This window comes from Stylophora pistillata, chromosome 10, assembly GCF_964205215.1.
Source record: "Stylophora pistillata chromosome 10, jaStyPist1.2, whole genome shotgun sequence".
Classification (NCBI taxonomy): domain Eukaryota; kingdom Metazoa; phylum Cnidaria; class Anthozoa; order Scleractinia; family Pocilloporidae; genus Stylophora; species Stylophora pistillata.
In genome coordinates this window covers 9,129,548-9,144,967 of record NC_142528.1, presented here as the reverse complement: position 1 = coordinate 9,144,967, position 15,420 = coordinate 9,129,548, and the positions used below count along the sequence as shown (strand labels likewise).

General features: G+C 38.7%; 2 protein-coding genes across 9 annotated transcripts in view; one reads left to right on the top strand and one right to left on the bottom strand.

Annotated features, from left to right (window-relative positions):
- Positions 1-1,763: 1,763 nt before the first annotated feature.
- LOC148721712 (uncharacterized) lies at positions 1,764-9,148 on the bottom strand. 5 transcript variants are annotated; one of them, XR_015992618.1, is made up of 5 exons: positions 8,875-9,148; positions 3,956-4,112; positions 3,278-3,338; positions 2,545-3,167; positions 1,764-2,269 (listed from the first exon to the last, which is right to left on the bottom strand). XR_015992618.1 is itself a non-coding variant. In XM_088736551.1 (4 exons), exons 2-4 carry the CDS (start codon positions 4,079-4,081, stop codon positions 2,791-2,793), a joined length of 564 nt encoding a protein of 187 aa, XP_088592677.1. In that variant the 5' UTR covers positions 4,082-4,112; positions 8,875-9,148; the 3' UTR covers positions 1,764-2,790. The 5 variants fall into 5 exon arrangements, 4 of the variants coding, with proteins under 4 accessions (XP_088592677.1, XP_088592678.1, XP_088592679.1 ...); XM_088736551.1 differs by having other exon boundaries at positions 1,764-3,167; XM_088736552.1 differs by lacking the exon at positions 8,875-9,148 and adding an exon at positions 4,536-7,754 and having other exon boundaries at positions 1,764-3,167.
- A 179-nt stretch (positions 9,149-9,327) lies between these two features.
- Positions 9,328-15,420, top strand: part of LOC111321298 (uncharacterized) — a 6,657-nt gene continuing 564 nt past the window's right edge. The window contains exons 1-9 of one of the 4 annotated variants that reach the window (XM_088736821.1): positions 9,328-9,469; positions 9,564-9,629; positions 10,005-10,294; positions 10,502-11,239; positions 11,690-12,091; positions 12,788-12,827; positions 13,406-13,471; positions 13,922-13,961; positions 14,140-15,420. The exon at positions 14,140-15,420 is cut by the window's right edge and continues 564 nt beyond it. In XM_088736821.1, coding sequence (XP_088592947.1) covers positions 9,410-9,469; positions 9,564-9,629; positions 10,005-10,294; positions 10,502-11,239; positions 11,690-12,091; positions 12,788-12,827; positions 13,406-13,471; positions 13,922-13,961; positions 14,140-15,152 — 2,715 coding nt within the window. In that variant the 5' untranslated portion in view covers positions 9,328-9,409 and the 3' untranslated portion in view covers positions 15,153-15,420. Of the gene's footprint in view, positions 9,470-9,563; positions 9,630-10,004; positions 11,240-11,689; positions 12,092-12,787; positions 12,828-13,405; positions 13,472-13,921; positions 13,962-14,139 lie in introns of those variants that run through there. The other 3 variants (XM_088736820.1, XM_088736818.1, XM_088736822.1) reach the window with 3 other exon arrangements.

The window sequence follows — 15,420 nt, the reverse complement described above, 5'->3', positions numbered from 1 at the left end:
ACGGGCGTTTAAGTGAGTGTAGATTTTTAGGCCTTGGGATTGGTACCAACTGACAAAGTCCAGTTGTGTCCTTATAACTCACTCTTGAAATTTTCGCTAAGTCCAGCTTATAGGAAATTTTTAAAAAATCGTTATTCGTAAGAGTTGAGAGCTAAAATTTTCAGAGAGGATTTGCAGGGTGATGATCATTACGTGCAGCAATTCTCTCATGATTTGAACAAGCATTTTTGATTTTAGAGCTGTTTTAGCTCTACCACTCCCCTCGTGCTTCATATGCCCTCTTTTTCTGAACCTTCTGGCTTCCAGCGCCTGCCCACGTAAGGGTTAGGAAACTTGAAATATATCAAATTGTTGCTCTATTAAAGAGCTTTCTAATGGTATATAATATGTTGTTCCTTATTAAAATGCCACGTCAAAAATGTGCAATAACCTCGTTGTCAATTTCCCCTTCTCTCCTGGAAGTCTTTCTCCTTTTTTGAGCTTTTTACGCACATCATAACTCTCTGCAAATGTTATGAAATAACTTGATACTTACAGCAACAATATATTACACTCTCTTCTATAAGTGAGAAAAATTTCGTGGTTTAACCATGACTGGCCAGGCCAATGCTACCCCCTGGCAAAAAAATTCAAGATGACGGACATGAAAAGGGCTGCTTTCATGGGAACTGCTATAACTTCCTAACCTGGCAAGTTGGCTATAATTAACCTTACTCGGAGCCTAGAGCATTTTGCTTAACTTTGCATTTTAGACCGACTGATTGCAACCCAGACATGCCAAAATAGACTGACTTCACAGCCGTGATCTGGAAACCCTTCGCAATTTGGGCTGTCTTAATTAACATTGAAGAGAGCTAAAATTTTTTGAAGAGAATAACAATATTTTCAATACGGAAAGTATAACTTTGACGTTTGAGAGGTTGAAGTAAAGGTCTGTCAACAGGAGTGGTCTTGCGTAAGAAAATTGTCTAGGATAAAAATAAAGTAGCCTCAATTTGGCAAAAAAATATATCCACTATTACTAAAAACTGAATCATTGGATAATGAAATTGAAGAATTTTTATTGGCTTAGCTATTATGGTCTATGAGCCAATCTACCATAATCTAATATCTGTACATTGTAACATCGGGTTTCTTCTTACAAAATAAAGTCGAGAAGATTTGTCTGTCTTGGGGGCGTTTTTTTTTTTAATAAAACAGTTATTCCACTCGCGCCTCGTTGGCTATCTATCATCTCATATCCAACGCGCGCTCGTGGGATAATTGTTAAATATTTGTCCTTGGACACCATTTCTTCCTCATGGAGTCGTTTTCTCCGAGCGTCGCACTCGGAAAACCATTCCCTTCTTGGAACGGATAATTTTCCGTTGACAAATAGTAGTGCAAATCTTGCTGAAAGTGGGCGTTGTTTATATGTTGCATTTTTGATTATGCATCCCGAACCTAACAGATCCTCGTCAAATGATTGCAATCATTTACAACCTATGCGCTAATAACTGCGTCACGTATTTTCTCTTGTGCAGTTCAAAGGCAGTATATCTCGGTCAAATGCTGGCAAAATATCTACGATGGAAAAGAGACTGTTAATAAACGGGCTTTTCTGCGAATTAGCTACTGTGTTAATTGTTTTCCATCGGATACAAACCAGATGCTGTGTATCGAGGCTGGATGAATGACCAAAAACGCTATAAAAACGGCTTTTTGGTTTGTGTGAGAGTTGGAATCCCTATTCCCGGAGATGTACTCAAGCAATCACTACTTCATTACTCAAGACCCTCTTTTTAATCAAGCTTTACTCATTTGTCGCTAACATTTTTTGATCTGTGGTATGCACGTAACACTACTTTGTCTCCCGCGATATACTTTTCGCACCTAAACAAGTTGGAAATAGGTAACACAAAGAACATCCCTTTCTGTAGATGACTGTTCTCTTCAGGATCGCCCAGAATGACTGGTGCTGGCACAGTTGGCTTTTTTATGTAAGTAATTAAAACACAAGCAAACCCTCTTTCAATTTTATGGCCATGAAGCGTCACACGATTTTCGTCTACAATACCAACAGAGAGAATCTCGCCATCAACAACATAAATCACTCCATTACCCTCCTTTGCTGCTACTTGCCCATCCTCAGCGTCACCTACCAGACTCCCACTGCTATTTGTCGCTGTGTTCACATCAGTCACTTGGGTACAACCAGCTCCACTTGACTGACATGCATTGCCACCTGAGGCACCACCCACACCAGCCACCTGACCACGACGCGCACCACCTGCCTGACTCCCATTGCCAACTGCTGCACCCCCACTTCAGCCACTTACCCACACCCAGCACCGACATTCACACCAGCCATCTGCCCATGACCCGCACCACCTGCCTGACTCTCCTTACCAATTGCTGCACCTTCCACTCTAGCCATTTTCCCATACCCATGCCTTGCGCTATATGTCTGACTCCCATTGCCAATTGTTGCACCTCCCACTCCAGCCACCTGCCCACACCCAGCACCGACGTTCACACCAGCCATCTGCCCACGACACGCACCACCTGCCTGACTCCCATTGCCAATTGCTGCACCCCCCCACTCCAGCCACTTGCCCACACCCAGCACCGACATTCACACCAGCCATCTGCCCATGACCCGCACCACCTGCCTGACTCTCCTTACCAATTGCTGCACCTTCCACACTCTAGCCATTTGCCCATACCCATGCCCTGCGCTATATGCCTGACTCCCATTGCCAATTGCTGCACCTACCACTCCAGCCACTTGCCCACACCCAGCATCGACATTCACACCAGCCATCTGCCCATGACCTGCACCACCTGCCTGACTCTCCTTACCAATTGCTGCACCTTCCACACTCTAGCCATTTGCCCATACCCTGCGCTATATGCCTGACTCCCATTGCCAATTGCTGCACTTCCCACACCAGCCATTTGTCCACACCCAGCACCAACACCCACACTGGCCAACTGCCCATGCCCCACACCACCTGCCTGACACCCATCTAGTCCCCCAGTCTGATCCGCTGGATTCTCTGTGCTACCATTCCCACCTTCTGGTGCGATACCAGTACAAATTACGGACATTGTATCATTTCCAAAACTGACAGTAACTAATGGATCGTCAGGGTCATCATCCATGGTATTATCACTACCATGAACGTCTACAGAGAAAAATAACGTTTACAGTATTTTGATGCATTGCTTTTATCCAACCCCACAAATTTTAGCCCAGCACCAGGTGTGTCGTAAGTATGTACAGATGTACCAGTACCATGTTTATTGAAGTACAAAACAACAACATCCCAACTATGATGTTGATATAAAACATTTGCCTGAAAAACAACCAACATGAAATATTGTCATTAGCATTTCTGAATATATATCACATTGCAGCAAATAAAATAAGGTCATAGGAAGTAAAATAGAGAGTTACAAGCCAGGAATTTACACTTGAGGTGCTTTTTAATGCTCTATCATTTTCATTTTCATCATCACCATTAAGGTATTTTTTTAATATTGTTGTTGTTGTTGCTGTTGTTATTATTATTATTATTATTATTATTATTATTATTATCATAATTATTATTATTATTAAATGTTCATCATTGTTGTCATCATTGCTAATATCAGGCCTCAAAATATATGAATGCTAGTAAGCCAAATCTAAAAGCACCAACAAATAAGTACTCAGTGCAGCAACACTTGTCAAGTAAATATGTATATAGGGATTTAAATATCAAACCTTTCACTAATTCTGAAATTCATTTAATGAGAACAAAAAATGGGCCAATGGCAGCTTTGAGCAGAGGCCAAAATGAAAATGCATATAACTGTTACTTGTTTGAGTGTGGAAAAGTTATAATATAGCAACTTTAAGTGGACTTATTTGAACTCTGACTGTTATCATTAGGATTGTTATCATTTATTAAATGCAGTATTTATTTATTACCCGATACTTCAACAGCTTCCCTTGTTGGGTGACGTGTTTTATTTTTTTGTGCCACTTTTTCCCAGTCAAATGGTTTGATTTGGAATGCTGCCCCTCATCCTTCAATCTTGCAACTTTTGAATGCATTGTAATTCATGCCACCACACATGCTACATTTCTGTAATATAATAATAAAATAACAAAAATTTCTATTAATTTTCACATTGCTGCTTTAAATTAAGTACAGGTGTACTATAAAACTAATTTTCTGTTCATGTGGCATTGAATCCTGCTATCTTGCCGCTCTTAGGCCAGAGTGCAAATGTGATCAGTAAATGTTGATAGAATGTTATAATTAAGTACAGTTAAAGGTAGTTAAAGGTAAGTTTAAAACAGATCAATTAATAATTGATCTGCTTTAATAATATTTGGCAGAGAAAATTACATTTAAGGGATTCAATTGCAATATTTTTGGCCTAATAACAGACACTGTAGCCATATTCAATAATGAAGGCTTGTGAAAGTTCTACAAAAAATGGTTTCTCAGAAAACATTAAAAAAAGGTTTTTTAAAAAAACTTTGAACAAATTATCATTATTACCAAGGCTGTGTTCTTGCAGCACCCGGTGGCCCCTGGTGCCTTACTTTTGCTCTTGGGCAACTCGGAAATTTTAGTTTTTCCATACAAAGCATATGCTGGGCACCCTGGATTACACAGTTTCAGAACACTGGGTTCCATTCAATTTTCCTTAGAGCACAGCCTTGATTACTATTATTATTATGGTGAGTTTTAACTGAATGAAAAGATAATTTTTATTTTTTCTTATTTTTATTTAAATTTAATTACTGCTAACACAAAATACAAACAAACACAAAATTGCATGGTAAAAAACAGCTGTGCAATTGCTCTTTTTAGGAATTAACATACAGTGTAATGAAAAGATAAATGATACAATTAAAAAGCATGTTTCTTAAAATAAAAACCTAAAGTGAAAATTATATACTATTAATGACATATATTTGGCTCATATATGACACAACATTGTCATTTACAATAGTCTACAGAATATTTCAATAAAATTGCATTTAGATACAGAAAGATTTGTCTTTCTAACAGGAATTTAACATATAATCAGATTGCTCTTACCCTAGTTGTGACCATTTTAGTCACCCTACAGGAAGGCTATAATTTTGCAGTTATAGCAAATAAACTATAGATAATTTATAATAAATTTAGTATTCATTTGTGATCACAGGTGTAGCCTTTAAATACTCCACTCATAGGAACATAGAGTGCCAGTGTGTGAGTGATTGTGATCACAGGTGATTAATGAATAGTTACATTCAGCAAATACAAATTTTCACTCGGGCAACTTTAACTACATTTATTTAAATTATAGTTGACAATTATGGCCTCTTATTAAGAAAGAAAAATTAACTTACTATAGAAGGTTTGGTAATTAGGTGAGGATAACTTTGTTTGAGAAAATGTTACAGGGGTCAAGGAAAAGTGTCTGTTGTTCATTTAACAGGTGTCTGTATTAGGCAGGCAAATGTACATAAATGTTGTAGTTTTCGCCTAGAAAAACAAAATAGTTGAACATTTATTAAAACTGTCTTGTATCAAGGGCGGGGTTCTGCTGAAAAGGTAATTCGATATGATTATCTTAAAATATCCAAAATTAATATTACTATCATTTACATTTCCACAGTATTCAAAATCTATAAAGACCCCTTAATTACGTTATGAAGTGGGGGAGGGGAGGGGAGGGGAGGGGAGTTAAACAGTTCTCACTCAAAAACAACATACTTCATTGAAATGTAAATTATTTTTTTAATAATCTATGAAACAAACAGAAATGAAAGCATTTAATCTAAATAACCATTTAAGCATTTAATCTGAATAACCTAAATAACCTTTAAATGTAAGCTAGATATTCATACCTTGAATGGTCTTTTAGTTGGCCTGAAAACCTCTTCAGAATTTAAATCAGAAATTAAAGAAAATTATGTACATGTGATGTTCCTAATCGTTTTCAAAAAAAGTTCCTTGCCATCTTCATATTGGTATATTAATTACTTTAAATACTGCCTGTAAAAGCACTCTATACAGTACTGGGAGCTTAAACCAGATTGGGCCTAAATGCAAAATCTGAAGTTAAAAACCCAACTAATGATTGCAATTTCCTGTTGCTGTCAATAATAATTATGGCAACAGCTAACAAACCTTGGAAAACAGAAAGAAGCAAAATAGATCGAAAACTACCAGTCACAACTGACAGATGTGACCTTTTGACCTGGTTGAAGTGAAGCTTTGTTTCCAGAGAGGTCTGCTAGCTAAGATAATTGTCAGCAGTGAAAAATGTAACCATTGTTTTAGGTCTTAATTTCAGAGTATGCAAAATATGTTATTGAAAACTGCAATATAAAGTGTAGCAGAGAACCCCTGTGTAATTTAAAGAGTTCCTCAAATTGCCTATATTCCAGATGGCCATTCAGTCTGCAAACCAACAAAACTTCCATGAAGGAGGCATTGAAGGAATATTTCCTGGCACAACACAACATGTCAGATGGAGGTGACCTGCAAATCATTAGCATTATATCTAGGAGATAAGGAGTTGTGAGCAGTATTACTAAGCCACTTCAAGCTACCAAAACTGAGATTAATAGCTCATTTAATAGCTCATGAAATTTGGCCTGACTGCAGAGCTCGTTACCAACCCATTATAACAAAGATTACTAAAGTTTCTGACCACATTTCAGACAATGAAAACAATGTAATATGAACCCTAGCAAATTTGTTGTAACCATTACCCGGCTAGTAAATAGAATAGAAATAACACAAAAAAAATTACCATGTCATTGCAGGGATTTAATTTGGCCTTGTCTACCCTAATTGAGTTTTCATTGATGCATTTCTGTCTGACATTGTCCACACTAGTAGTGATACTTTTTTGTAGGTTAATTAAAATTAAACCAGGCATATTGGTTACTTTACGTTTTGGTTACATTATTGGTTACTTTACGTCACGTGGCGCAAAATCACAAGACAGTTATCATGCAATAACCCCTGTCCGTGTTCATATTTATCCTCCAATTTTCTCCATGAAAAAGAAACATAGTCAACACAAGAGTTTCAACTTTTCTGTTCTCCTATTTACATGGAAAGAAACCAAACTCGTTTTCTTTTTGCTTCCGTGAATCACGTGCATTTGCCATCAGATCACCACTGGCTTTTTTACTGTGTTTACTCGCAGTTTAATTGCCACGTGAAAATTAATGAGAGGGGTATAAAATAAATAAACTCCACTTTGGCTTGCTGGTATGTCAGCTGATAATGTTCTTGGCTGGGGGATTGCCCTCAAAATTTCATATTTGCCCTCGAAGCTTCACTTCTCGGCCAAATATTCATTTTACGGACAATCTCTCAGCTGCGGACATTATCAGCCGACAAACCAGCAACCCGAATGGGTTTATTAACTAAATATACCCTATTCGATTTTATATCCATCACCCAATTTTATAGACAAGACAAAACAAACGAACAAAGTCAAATTTTCAGGTCCAACTTTTTTAATAAAATCTGTTTATCTTTTTAAACAGTGTTAAAAAGATACACCTACTCAGCCAACTGTCCATTCTTTAGTAATTTGAATATATCAACAAAGTTGAAATGGTAAATTGGCCACCGTTACGATTATAAAAGGTGACGTTTCGAGCGCTAGCCCTTCGTTGGAGCAAATAGAGGAATTGTGGGTTGTGTGTGCTTTTAAAGGCAGAAAAAGGAGCTACGTGATTGGTGGGAACATGGCAATGAGAAAAATTTATTTGTGTTTTCCTCGTTGCCATGTTCCCACCAATCACGTAGCTCCTTTTACACGTAAGTACAAAATTTAATGGCTTTGCCATTTTCCAAGTTAAAAATGACGTCCAGAGTATTGAAAATAATTGGTTATATCAACTATGTTGAAATTGTAAATTGGCCACTGTAATGAGTAAAAAAGCTGACGTTTCGAGCGTTGGCCCTTCGTCATTCACTCTGACAAAGGGCCAACGCTAGAAACATCAGCTTTTTTACTCGTCATAGTGGCCAATTTACAATTTCAACTTAGTTGATATAACCAAATTACCTTGTTACCCCCACCAACCCAGCACCACAGTTTCTTTTGAAACTTTCGGCCTTTATTGAAAATATCGGCAAAAATAGCCCTATCACTCATGCATCAGGGTGGAGAAAGATGGAAATTGCATTGGTGAAAACAATATATTAGCTCATGGCCTTTTATTTAATTAACTTTAAACCCCTTGCTATCAGTTGTAGGTGAAACAGTGCGAACTCAAATTGACAGCTTTCCCACGTGTGCAACTATTAGCGTACGAATGACGCCGAAGTAGCGGCCGCGCTTAAAAGGAGATAGTATTCTATATAGTTATAGAAAACATATGGACTACTGATCAAACAAAAATTTGAAAATATGTTCAAAGAATACAAAAGCCATAACGCTGACAACCTCAGTGGGTTCTGTCCTCGTGTACCGGTTCACAAGAGCCAATACAAAAGACCAAACAATACACAATAGCTAGCCGATAACTCCTAAACAAAGAAAGAACAATGGTAATTCCCTTGTGAACCGGTACACCAGGACAGAACCCCTCAGTGTCATTTTTGCGGCGACTATTTTGGCGACCCCAGTCAAGAAGAAACCGGCAGATGAAACCGTCGACTGCAAGTTAAGCACTTGAGAATTTCATGTATTTCTCTAGCATTACCTGGGCACTCTAAACTTTCATTTTGTTGAGAACCTTTACGCTGAATGTTAATTGAAAAATTGGAATGCTTGAAAAACATATGTATCATTCGCAATCACATACTCATAAATATTCACAAGCATCTTACGTCTGTATAATTCTTAACTTATACTAAAACAATGTTTACTTACCTTCCACAACAGCGGAGGCCATGAATCAAAATAATAGCCCGAAAAAAGCGAGAAAAGCGAAACACAAGTGACCGATTAGGGCACCTGCGACAGCACCGAAGAAATCGAAATCACCCGGGAAAATCATCTCTCAATAGATCTGGTACTCAGGTTTCACTGGCCTCACGGTCATCTCGATGTTGAATGATTATACTTCATTTTGTCACATTTGAGAAGTTATGATAATCCTTCATTCGGGAAGGAGATCGTGATGCTACGTCAGCGGGTATGCGGTCAACAACGCGGGCTCAAATGTCCTTGATCTAAAATCTAGCGAAATTAGCGGAAAATACGGTGGCTCATAAGTGCCATGCAAAAATTGTGATTTTTTTATCGTTTTAGCGACTTTTTTAGCGACTTTTTTAGCGACTTTTTTAGCGACTTTTTTAGCGACTTTTTTCGCGACTTTTTTAGCGACTTGTTTAGCGACTTTTTTAGCGACTTTTTTAGCGACTTTTTTAGCGACTTTTTTAGCGACTTTTTAGCGACCGAAGTAATGCGGGCTCAAGTTGCTTCTCAAGAGAAGATGGCGGAACTCGAAACCGAAATCAATGAGGTAAATAACTCTCAGGTTCACGGTATTCACTGGAATTCACTAAATTTGCATAAAATAGCGCAGATTTCAACTTAACGCATTTTTCTGCTTATAGATATGCGAGTTTCTCGCAAAAAGAGAGATTCGAGACGAAGTGATCGCTCGATTCAGGAACGAGAAGGTATGCAGTGAACTTAATTGTCTGGACATGATCACCATCCCGATAGTTTTTTCGATAAATAACTATCCTAACTTGTCTTCCCCACTGCTGTAGTTCACCGCTGTTTGAGCCACCTTTGCATGCGTCAAAAATGCGTTGCATAACCCTTAAATAGAAATATTGAAAGGATCAAACATAAACAGCCAGGAAACAATCATTAATTAGACTCGTCAGAGATCTTTACCATCCAGTCAGATGCAAATTCATGGACTTGAATAAGTTTGAAACTCGTTAAAATGAATCAACCAGATAGAAGGAAATAATATTCCTTTTTCAGACGTTGCTGTATTGATGGCATTTATAATTTTAATGCAGTTTCTATTTCCTATTTTTTAGATGGATTATTCGGCAGTAAATACTGCCTCAGATGAACAATTGCAAGAGTTAGGACCATTGCGAAGGGGAGATCTGCTGTCCTTAAGAAGCTTTGTAAATGAAAAGTTGCGAGGTGAGAGTAGAGATGAGAAGAAAAGAAAGCTGCTTGATCTCCTCAAAAAAAGGGTAAAACCAAAGAAAAAGAGAGCCGAAGAAAAGGCAAGTACAGAGCCAGGACCCTCTAACCAAATTATAAATGGCTACCGTAAAGTTCAGTTTGGCTGGCTGCACTATGACCCGCAACAGAATAGGTATGTTGGAGTTCGCCTTGCAAAAGGAGGTGGGACTAGAACTGTGAGAGCAGAACGTAGCTCAGATGTTCGTGATTTGATTGCTTTGGGTAAATCAATTTTCTTCCCAGGTGGTATGAGCTTTTATGGTAGATTTGAAGACATGACATCAACACTTGGAAACTTCAAAGGTGATCAGATATCCTTTGCAAACTTCACTTTGGCCAGATACATAACCAACCATGCCCTGACCACAGTCAGACTTTATTTGATGACAAGATCAGTTGAAAAGGAAAGTCAAGGGTGTGACGCAGAGTTGCCAGAGGTTTTTGAAGTGGATAGGAAGCCAACCAAAGTTCATGCTAAGAAAGAATGCAATGATGATGCCAACCATGGTGGACTGATGGGCACTTGTGCTGAACGTGAGACCATTAAAGCCCAACAGGACAGGGAGTATGAAGAGTCCCTGGCAGCTGACCGAGCAAAAGAAAAACAAAAGCTGGAGATTGAGGAGGCAACCAAGAGGCAAATGGAGTTGCAAGCTGCACGTAAGAGAAGACTACCTCCTGAACCTGTAGTTAATGAAGCTCGTGCTGTTGTCTCAGTCCGTCATGTTACCTTGGGTATTCAAAGACGGGCTTTTAGAGCAAGTGATGAAATGGGTGCAGTGTATGACTGGATTGGCTCTCTAAGTACCAAGCCAGAATCATTTGCCCTTTCAGGGTGTGGGCTGCCAGAACTGATGCCATCATTATCTGTTATGGTGGCAGACAAATCCATATTGAATATGCAGGAAACACAGGGCATGCCTTCTTATCCTGAAGATGGATTAAACTTTCTAGGATTTGGAAATCTGGAAGATTTAAGCAACCTGGATGTCACAGTACCTGATCTATGGTGTACTATGGATGATTTCAACTTCAATGCGACCTTACCAACAGCCTTTATGGAAAGGGACTTTGCCACGTAAGTGGTCATGTTGTTAGCCCATGAACTGAAAAAGTGATGTTAATCGATGTTTATTACATATTTGAAGTACAATGTGCTTTTCAATTAGACATTGTTATAACATAATTAGAATAAACCCACTACCTATTGACTAGAATCCATCAGCATTCCAGTAGGTGCATTACCATTTTTTCTACTCTGCATGTCACTGCATTCAAATGGAATGACTGTGCACATTGTAATAATTTTACAGAGTTGGGCTGTTTGTGTCTGTGTGGAATTTTATGAAATGAAAATTTATTTTATCAATTCAAAATCTTCGTTGGAAAGAGTAAGAAATGTGTTAATTTTATGAAGAATAAAACCACAACCATTCCACCAATGCTAAAAAGTGTTGTTTGTAATCTGTAAAGATGTTGAAGTTAATGATCCAGGGAACTTACATTTACATGCTCACTAATCCTACAGCCAAAACAATCCTGAAGTCACCCATGTTACTGAGGACAGAATTCCTAGTGTGGTCAACAGTGGTGGTACTAAGGACAGCAGCCTTATTCTAGCCAATAGTAATGCTACTGACGACAGCAGCGCTAGTCAAGCAAACAATAGTGCTACTCAGGACAGCAGCCCTAGTGTAGCTAATAATAATGCTACTCAGGACAGCAGCCCTAGTGTGGCCAATAATAACGCTACTCAGGACAGCAGCCCTCGTGTGGCCAATAATAAAGCTACTCAGGACAGCAGCCCTAGTCCAGCCAACAATAATGCTACTGAGGACAGCAACCTCACTGTAGCCAACAATGATGCTACTCAGGACAGCAACCTTAGTGTAGCCAACAATAGTGCCACTCAGGTCAGCAATCCAAGCAGGTACGTTCTTGAGTTGACTTTGACACAGAAAAGACATGAGCATATCATGAAGTCATCAGTTAGCATGCATTATCACTTAGGCTAGGTGGTCTTTTCTGCATGAAATAACAGTAGTTACAGGAACAGAAAATTAAGTAATGCATTGATCAATGTCTTAAACCAATGATCAAACATGTTTGGCAATAACTGGGTACAGATCCCTTCTAAACAAATTTTCAACAAATTTATTGATAAATAGATCAATTAATATAGAAATAAATGAAAAATGAATTAATTACATTTGCTAATTAAAGGTGAGTACATTGTGGGAGGTGTGGTGGCCCCATGGTTAGTGCGCCTAACTCGGCAGCAAATGATCTAGGCTCAAGCCCTGGCCAGGGACATTGTGTTGTGTTCTTGGGCAAGACACTTTTCCCTTACAGTGCCTCTCTCCACCTAGGGCATGAATGGGTACTGGCAATTTTAATGCTGGAGGGTAGACGTGCAATGGACTAGCATCTCATCCAGGGTGGAGTAGAAATACTCCTGCTCACTTCATGCTACAGAAATGGGGATAAGATAAGATAAGCTCCAGCCTGATGGGCTGCTTACGAGCCTTACTTGGCTGGTAAGCAGAATTTACCTACCTTACATTGGGATCAAAACTGTTGTCAAACAGCATAACAAAACTATTTCATATTGCTTTTCTGGTTGTAGGACCACACAAAGGGGTACCAGACACAGTCAGACAAACCGTGTAAGCTCTCAGGGTGTTTTATTTCTTTTCATTACTCTAAATGTATCCCCACAGATGATCATGATGGTACTTTTAAGTCCTGTGTCATTCAGTTTACCTTCTTTTCTGAACATACACCCTGTTTTTTGCCGTAAATTGTAACCCTATGGCAAAAATCTACAGTGTAACAGATATAAATACACCAAGGCAAAAAATTATTAAATGGAGAAATAATTGGAAAAGAACTTCAAAGGTGGGCTAGTACTAATTTTTGTCTTCTTTTTATGGCTGAGGGCATATTAATCCCTTTTAATGAAATTAATAATAAATAATAATAATTGACAATTTTTTATAGCACCCTATCCGATAGCCCTAAGGCATTTTGCAATCAAGGTGAAACATTAAAAATAACAAATAACATATTAAATCCTGCCGGCATGTGTTATTCCTGTTACTTTTTATATATTTTGGTGGCTTCCAGTGCCTTTCAACTTCAATACCAAACTGAGGATATCAGGTAACACTAGAAAGAGGTGAAGAAATCACCTGCCCTTGTGAGATTTTCTGGTATTAATTTCTTGTGATGTTTTTATCTTTAGGGTTTTCAGTTTCGGCAAATTTATTTGTCACAATTGGTGAGTGGTAGATCCGAGACAGAAACCCTGGTAGGAAAATATTATTTTGTAATTATTATTGAAGTGATTTTATACTTAACCTATAAAATAGGTTATGGATCAACTGATACACCTCATTACTCATGAATCTACACAAACCACAGCATGCTGCTGTGAAACCAAAACCTTCTTGAGCAAAGCTGCTTTGAAGGCTAAACTGTAAGAAAAGTGTGCACTTCTTAAGAGATTTCTAATCCTAAAAAAGAAACTTTTTTATTAAAAATAAAAGCAAAAATCAGTTACAGAAATAAGTGCACAATCCTTACCCAATTTCGAAACAAAACTCCTGAAAAACCATTGTGATACTTATATAGCTTATATCAGGGGGTACCATCCTCCGCCGCCCACTGGGCCGCACAGTCAACTTCGCATTTTCTACTCAAGTTATTACGTAGTATGGTCTTCAGTCTATGGTGATGGCAGATTATTTTTTTCCGGCAGGAAAATACCACCTCTACAAATACAGAGCACTTTTCAGAAGGTGAGAATACAATCAAGAAACTTACGAAGACATTTTAGTCAAGCCTGTTTTTAAGATGGAATTTTGCTTCCATTAGATTAAAGAACGCATTCTCATTGCTATCATTTTGAACAAAGATAATGCAATTTTTGAATTTTTTTCGCTTCCATTCTGACATTTTCCTACTTTAATCTTACAGACTTTGGCAGTCAGACCGTACAGGTCCACCGTACAAGATTGAAGGACGACCTTATACAGTTATTCTCGCGTCCAGAGATAACACGACAAGCACTAAATGTAAGAGTCATTGATGACCATGGTCGTTTGGAGAAGGGAGAAGGCCCCGGCGTACTGAGAGACGTATTGTCTACTTTTTGGCAACACATATTTGCTTCGCTGACGTTGGGGCACGTTGAAAAGGTACCTTCCATCAGACATGATCATCAAAAACACGAATGGGAAGCGATTGGGCGTGTGTTGCTGTATGGTTTTAAAGAAGCAGGCTATGTGCCCGTATGCCTATCACCAGTATTCCTGGCATCCTGTCTACACGGCGAGGAGACAATTACAGAGGCAGACCTTCTTCAGTCATTTAAATCATACATCACTCCTGACGAGAGAGAAGTGATGGAAAGAGTCTTGTCGGAAGACTTTGAATCTGATGACGAGGATCTCATCGAGTTTTTGTCCAGTTACAAGTGCTATCGAAAACCTAAGCCCCAAAATATCAAAAGTCTATTTGCAGAGCTTGCGCACCAAGAAATCATTCAAAAGCCAAGGTACATCGCCAACTGCTGGGCCCCTGTGTTAGGAGTCCTGAAGGGACAAGCCGACTTTGCTAACGTAGGGAGTCTGAGGCAATTGTTCTTGGATAACAAGCCAACTGCCAAGAAAGTTATCAAAGCTCTAGATGCCAAGCCAACTTCAGATGCAGAAAAAGAGTCCTTGGGCTTTCTGAAAAAGTTCATTAAATCTCTTGATGCGGTGTCTCTGAAGGTCTTTCTGAAGTTTGTAACTGGCTCTGACGTGATGGTACTACAAACAATTTCTGTGTCATTCAACTCAGTGGAAGGTATAGGGAGAACCCCCATCGCACACACGTGTGGACCAACCCTAGAGTTGCCCTCTACCTACCAGTCATATAATGAGTTAGCTGAGGAATTCACAAATATCCTACGAGAAAAGGAATCGTGGACTTTCAATATTGTTTAAAGCTGTGGACAATAGAGTGGTAACATATATTGGAGAGATCTGTCACGCTTTATATTTACGCTTGAGCGGCTTAAGCACTGAGGTCGAAGAGAAGTTCTTGTCCACGTTTGAAGTTTGTGTTCATTTTCTTATTTAGTCCTTCGTCCATGATAGTTGAACACTTAAGTGATTTGAAATGCACTTCCTGCCATGAAATAGAATTGATTACTTCATACTGGGACGTCAAACTAGAAAAGTAGACCTGTGGTTATTATGGAGATGAGAGTCA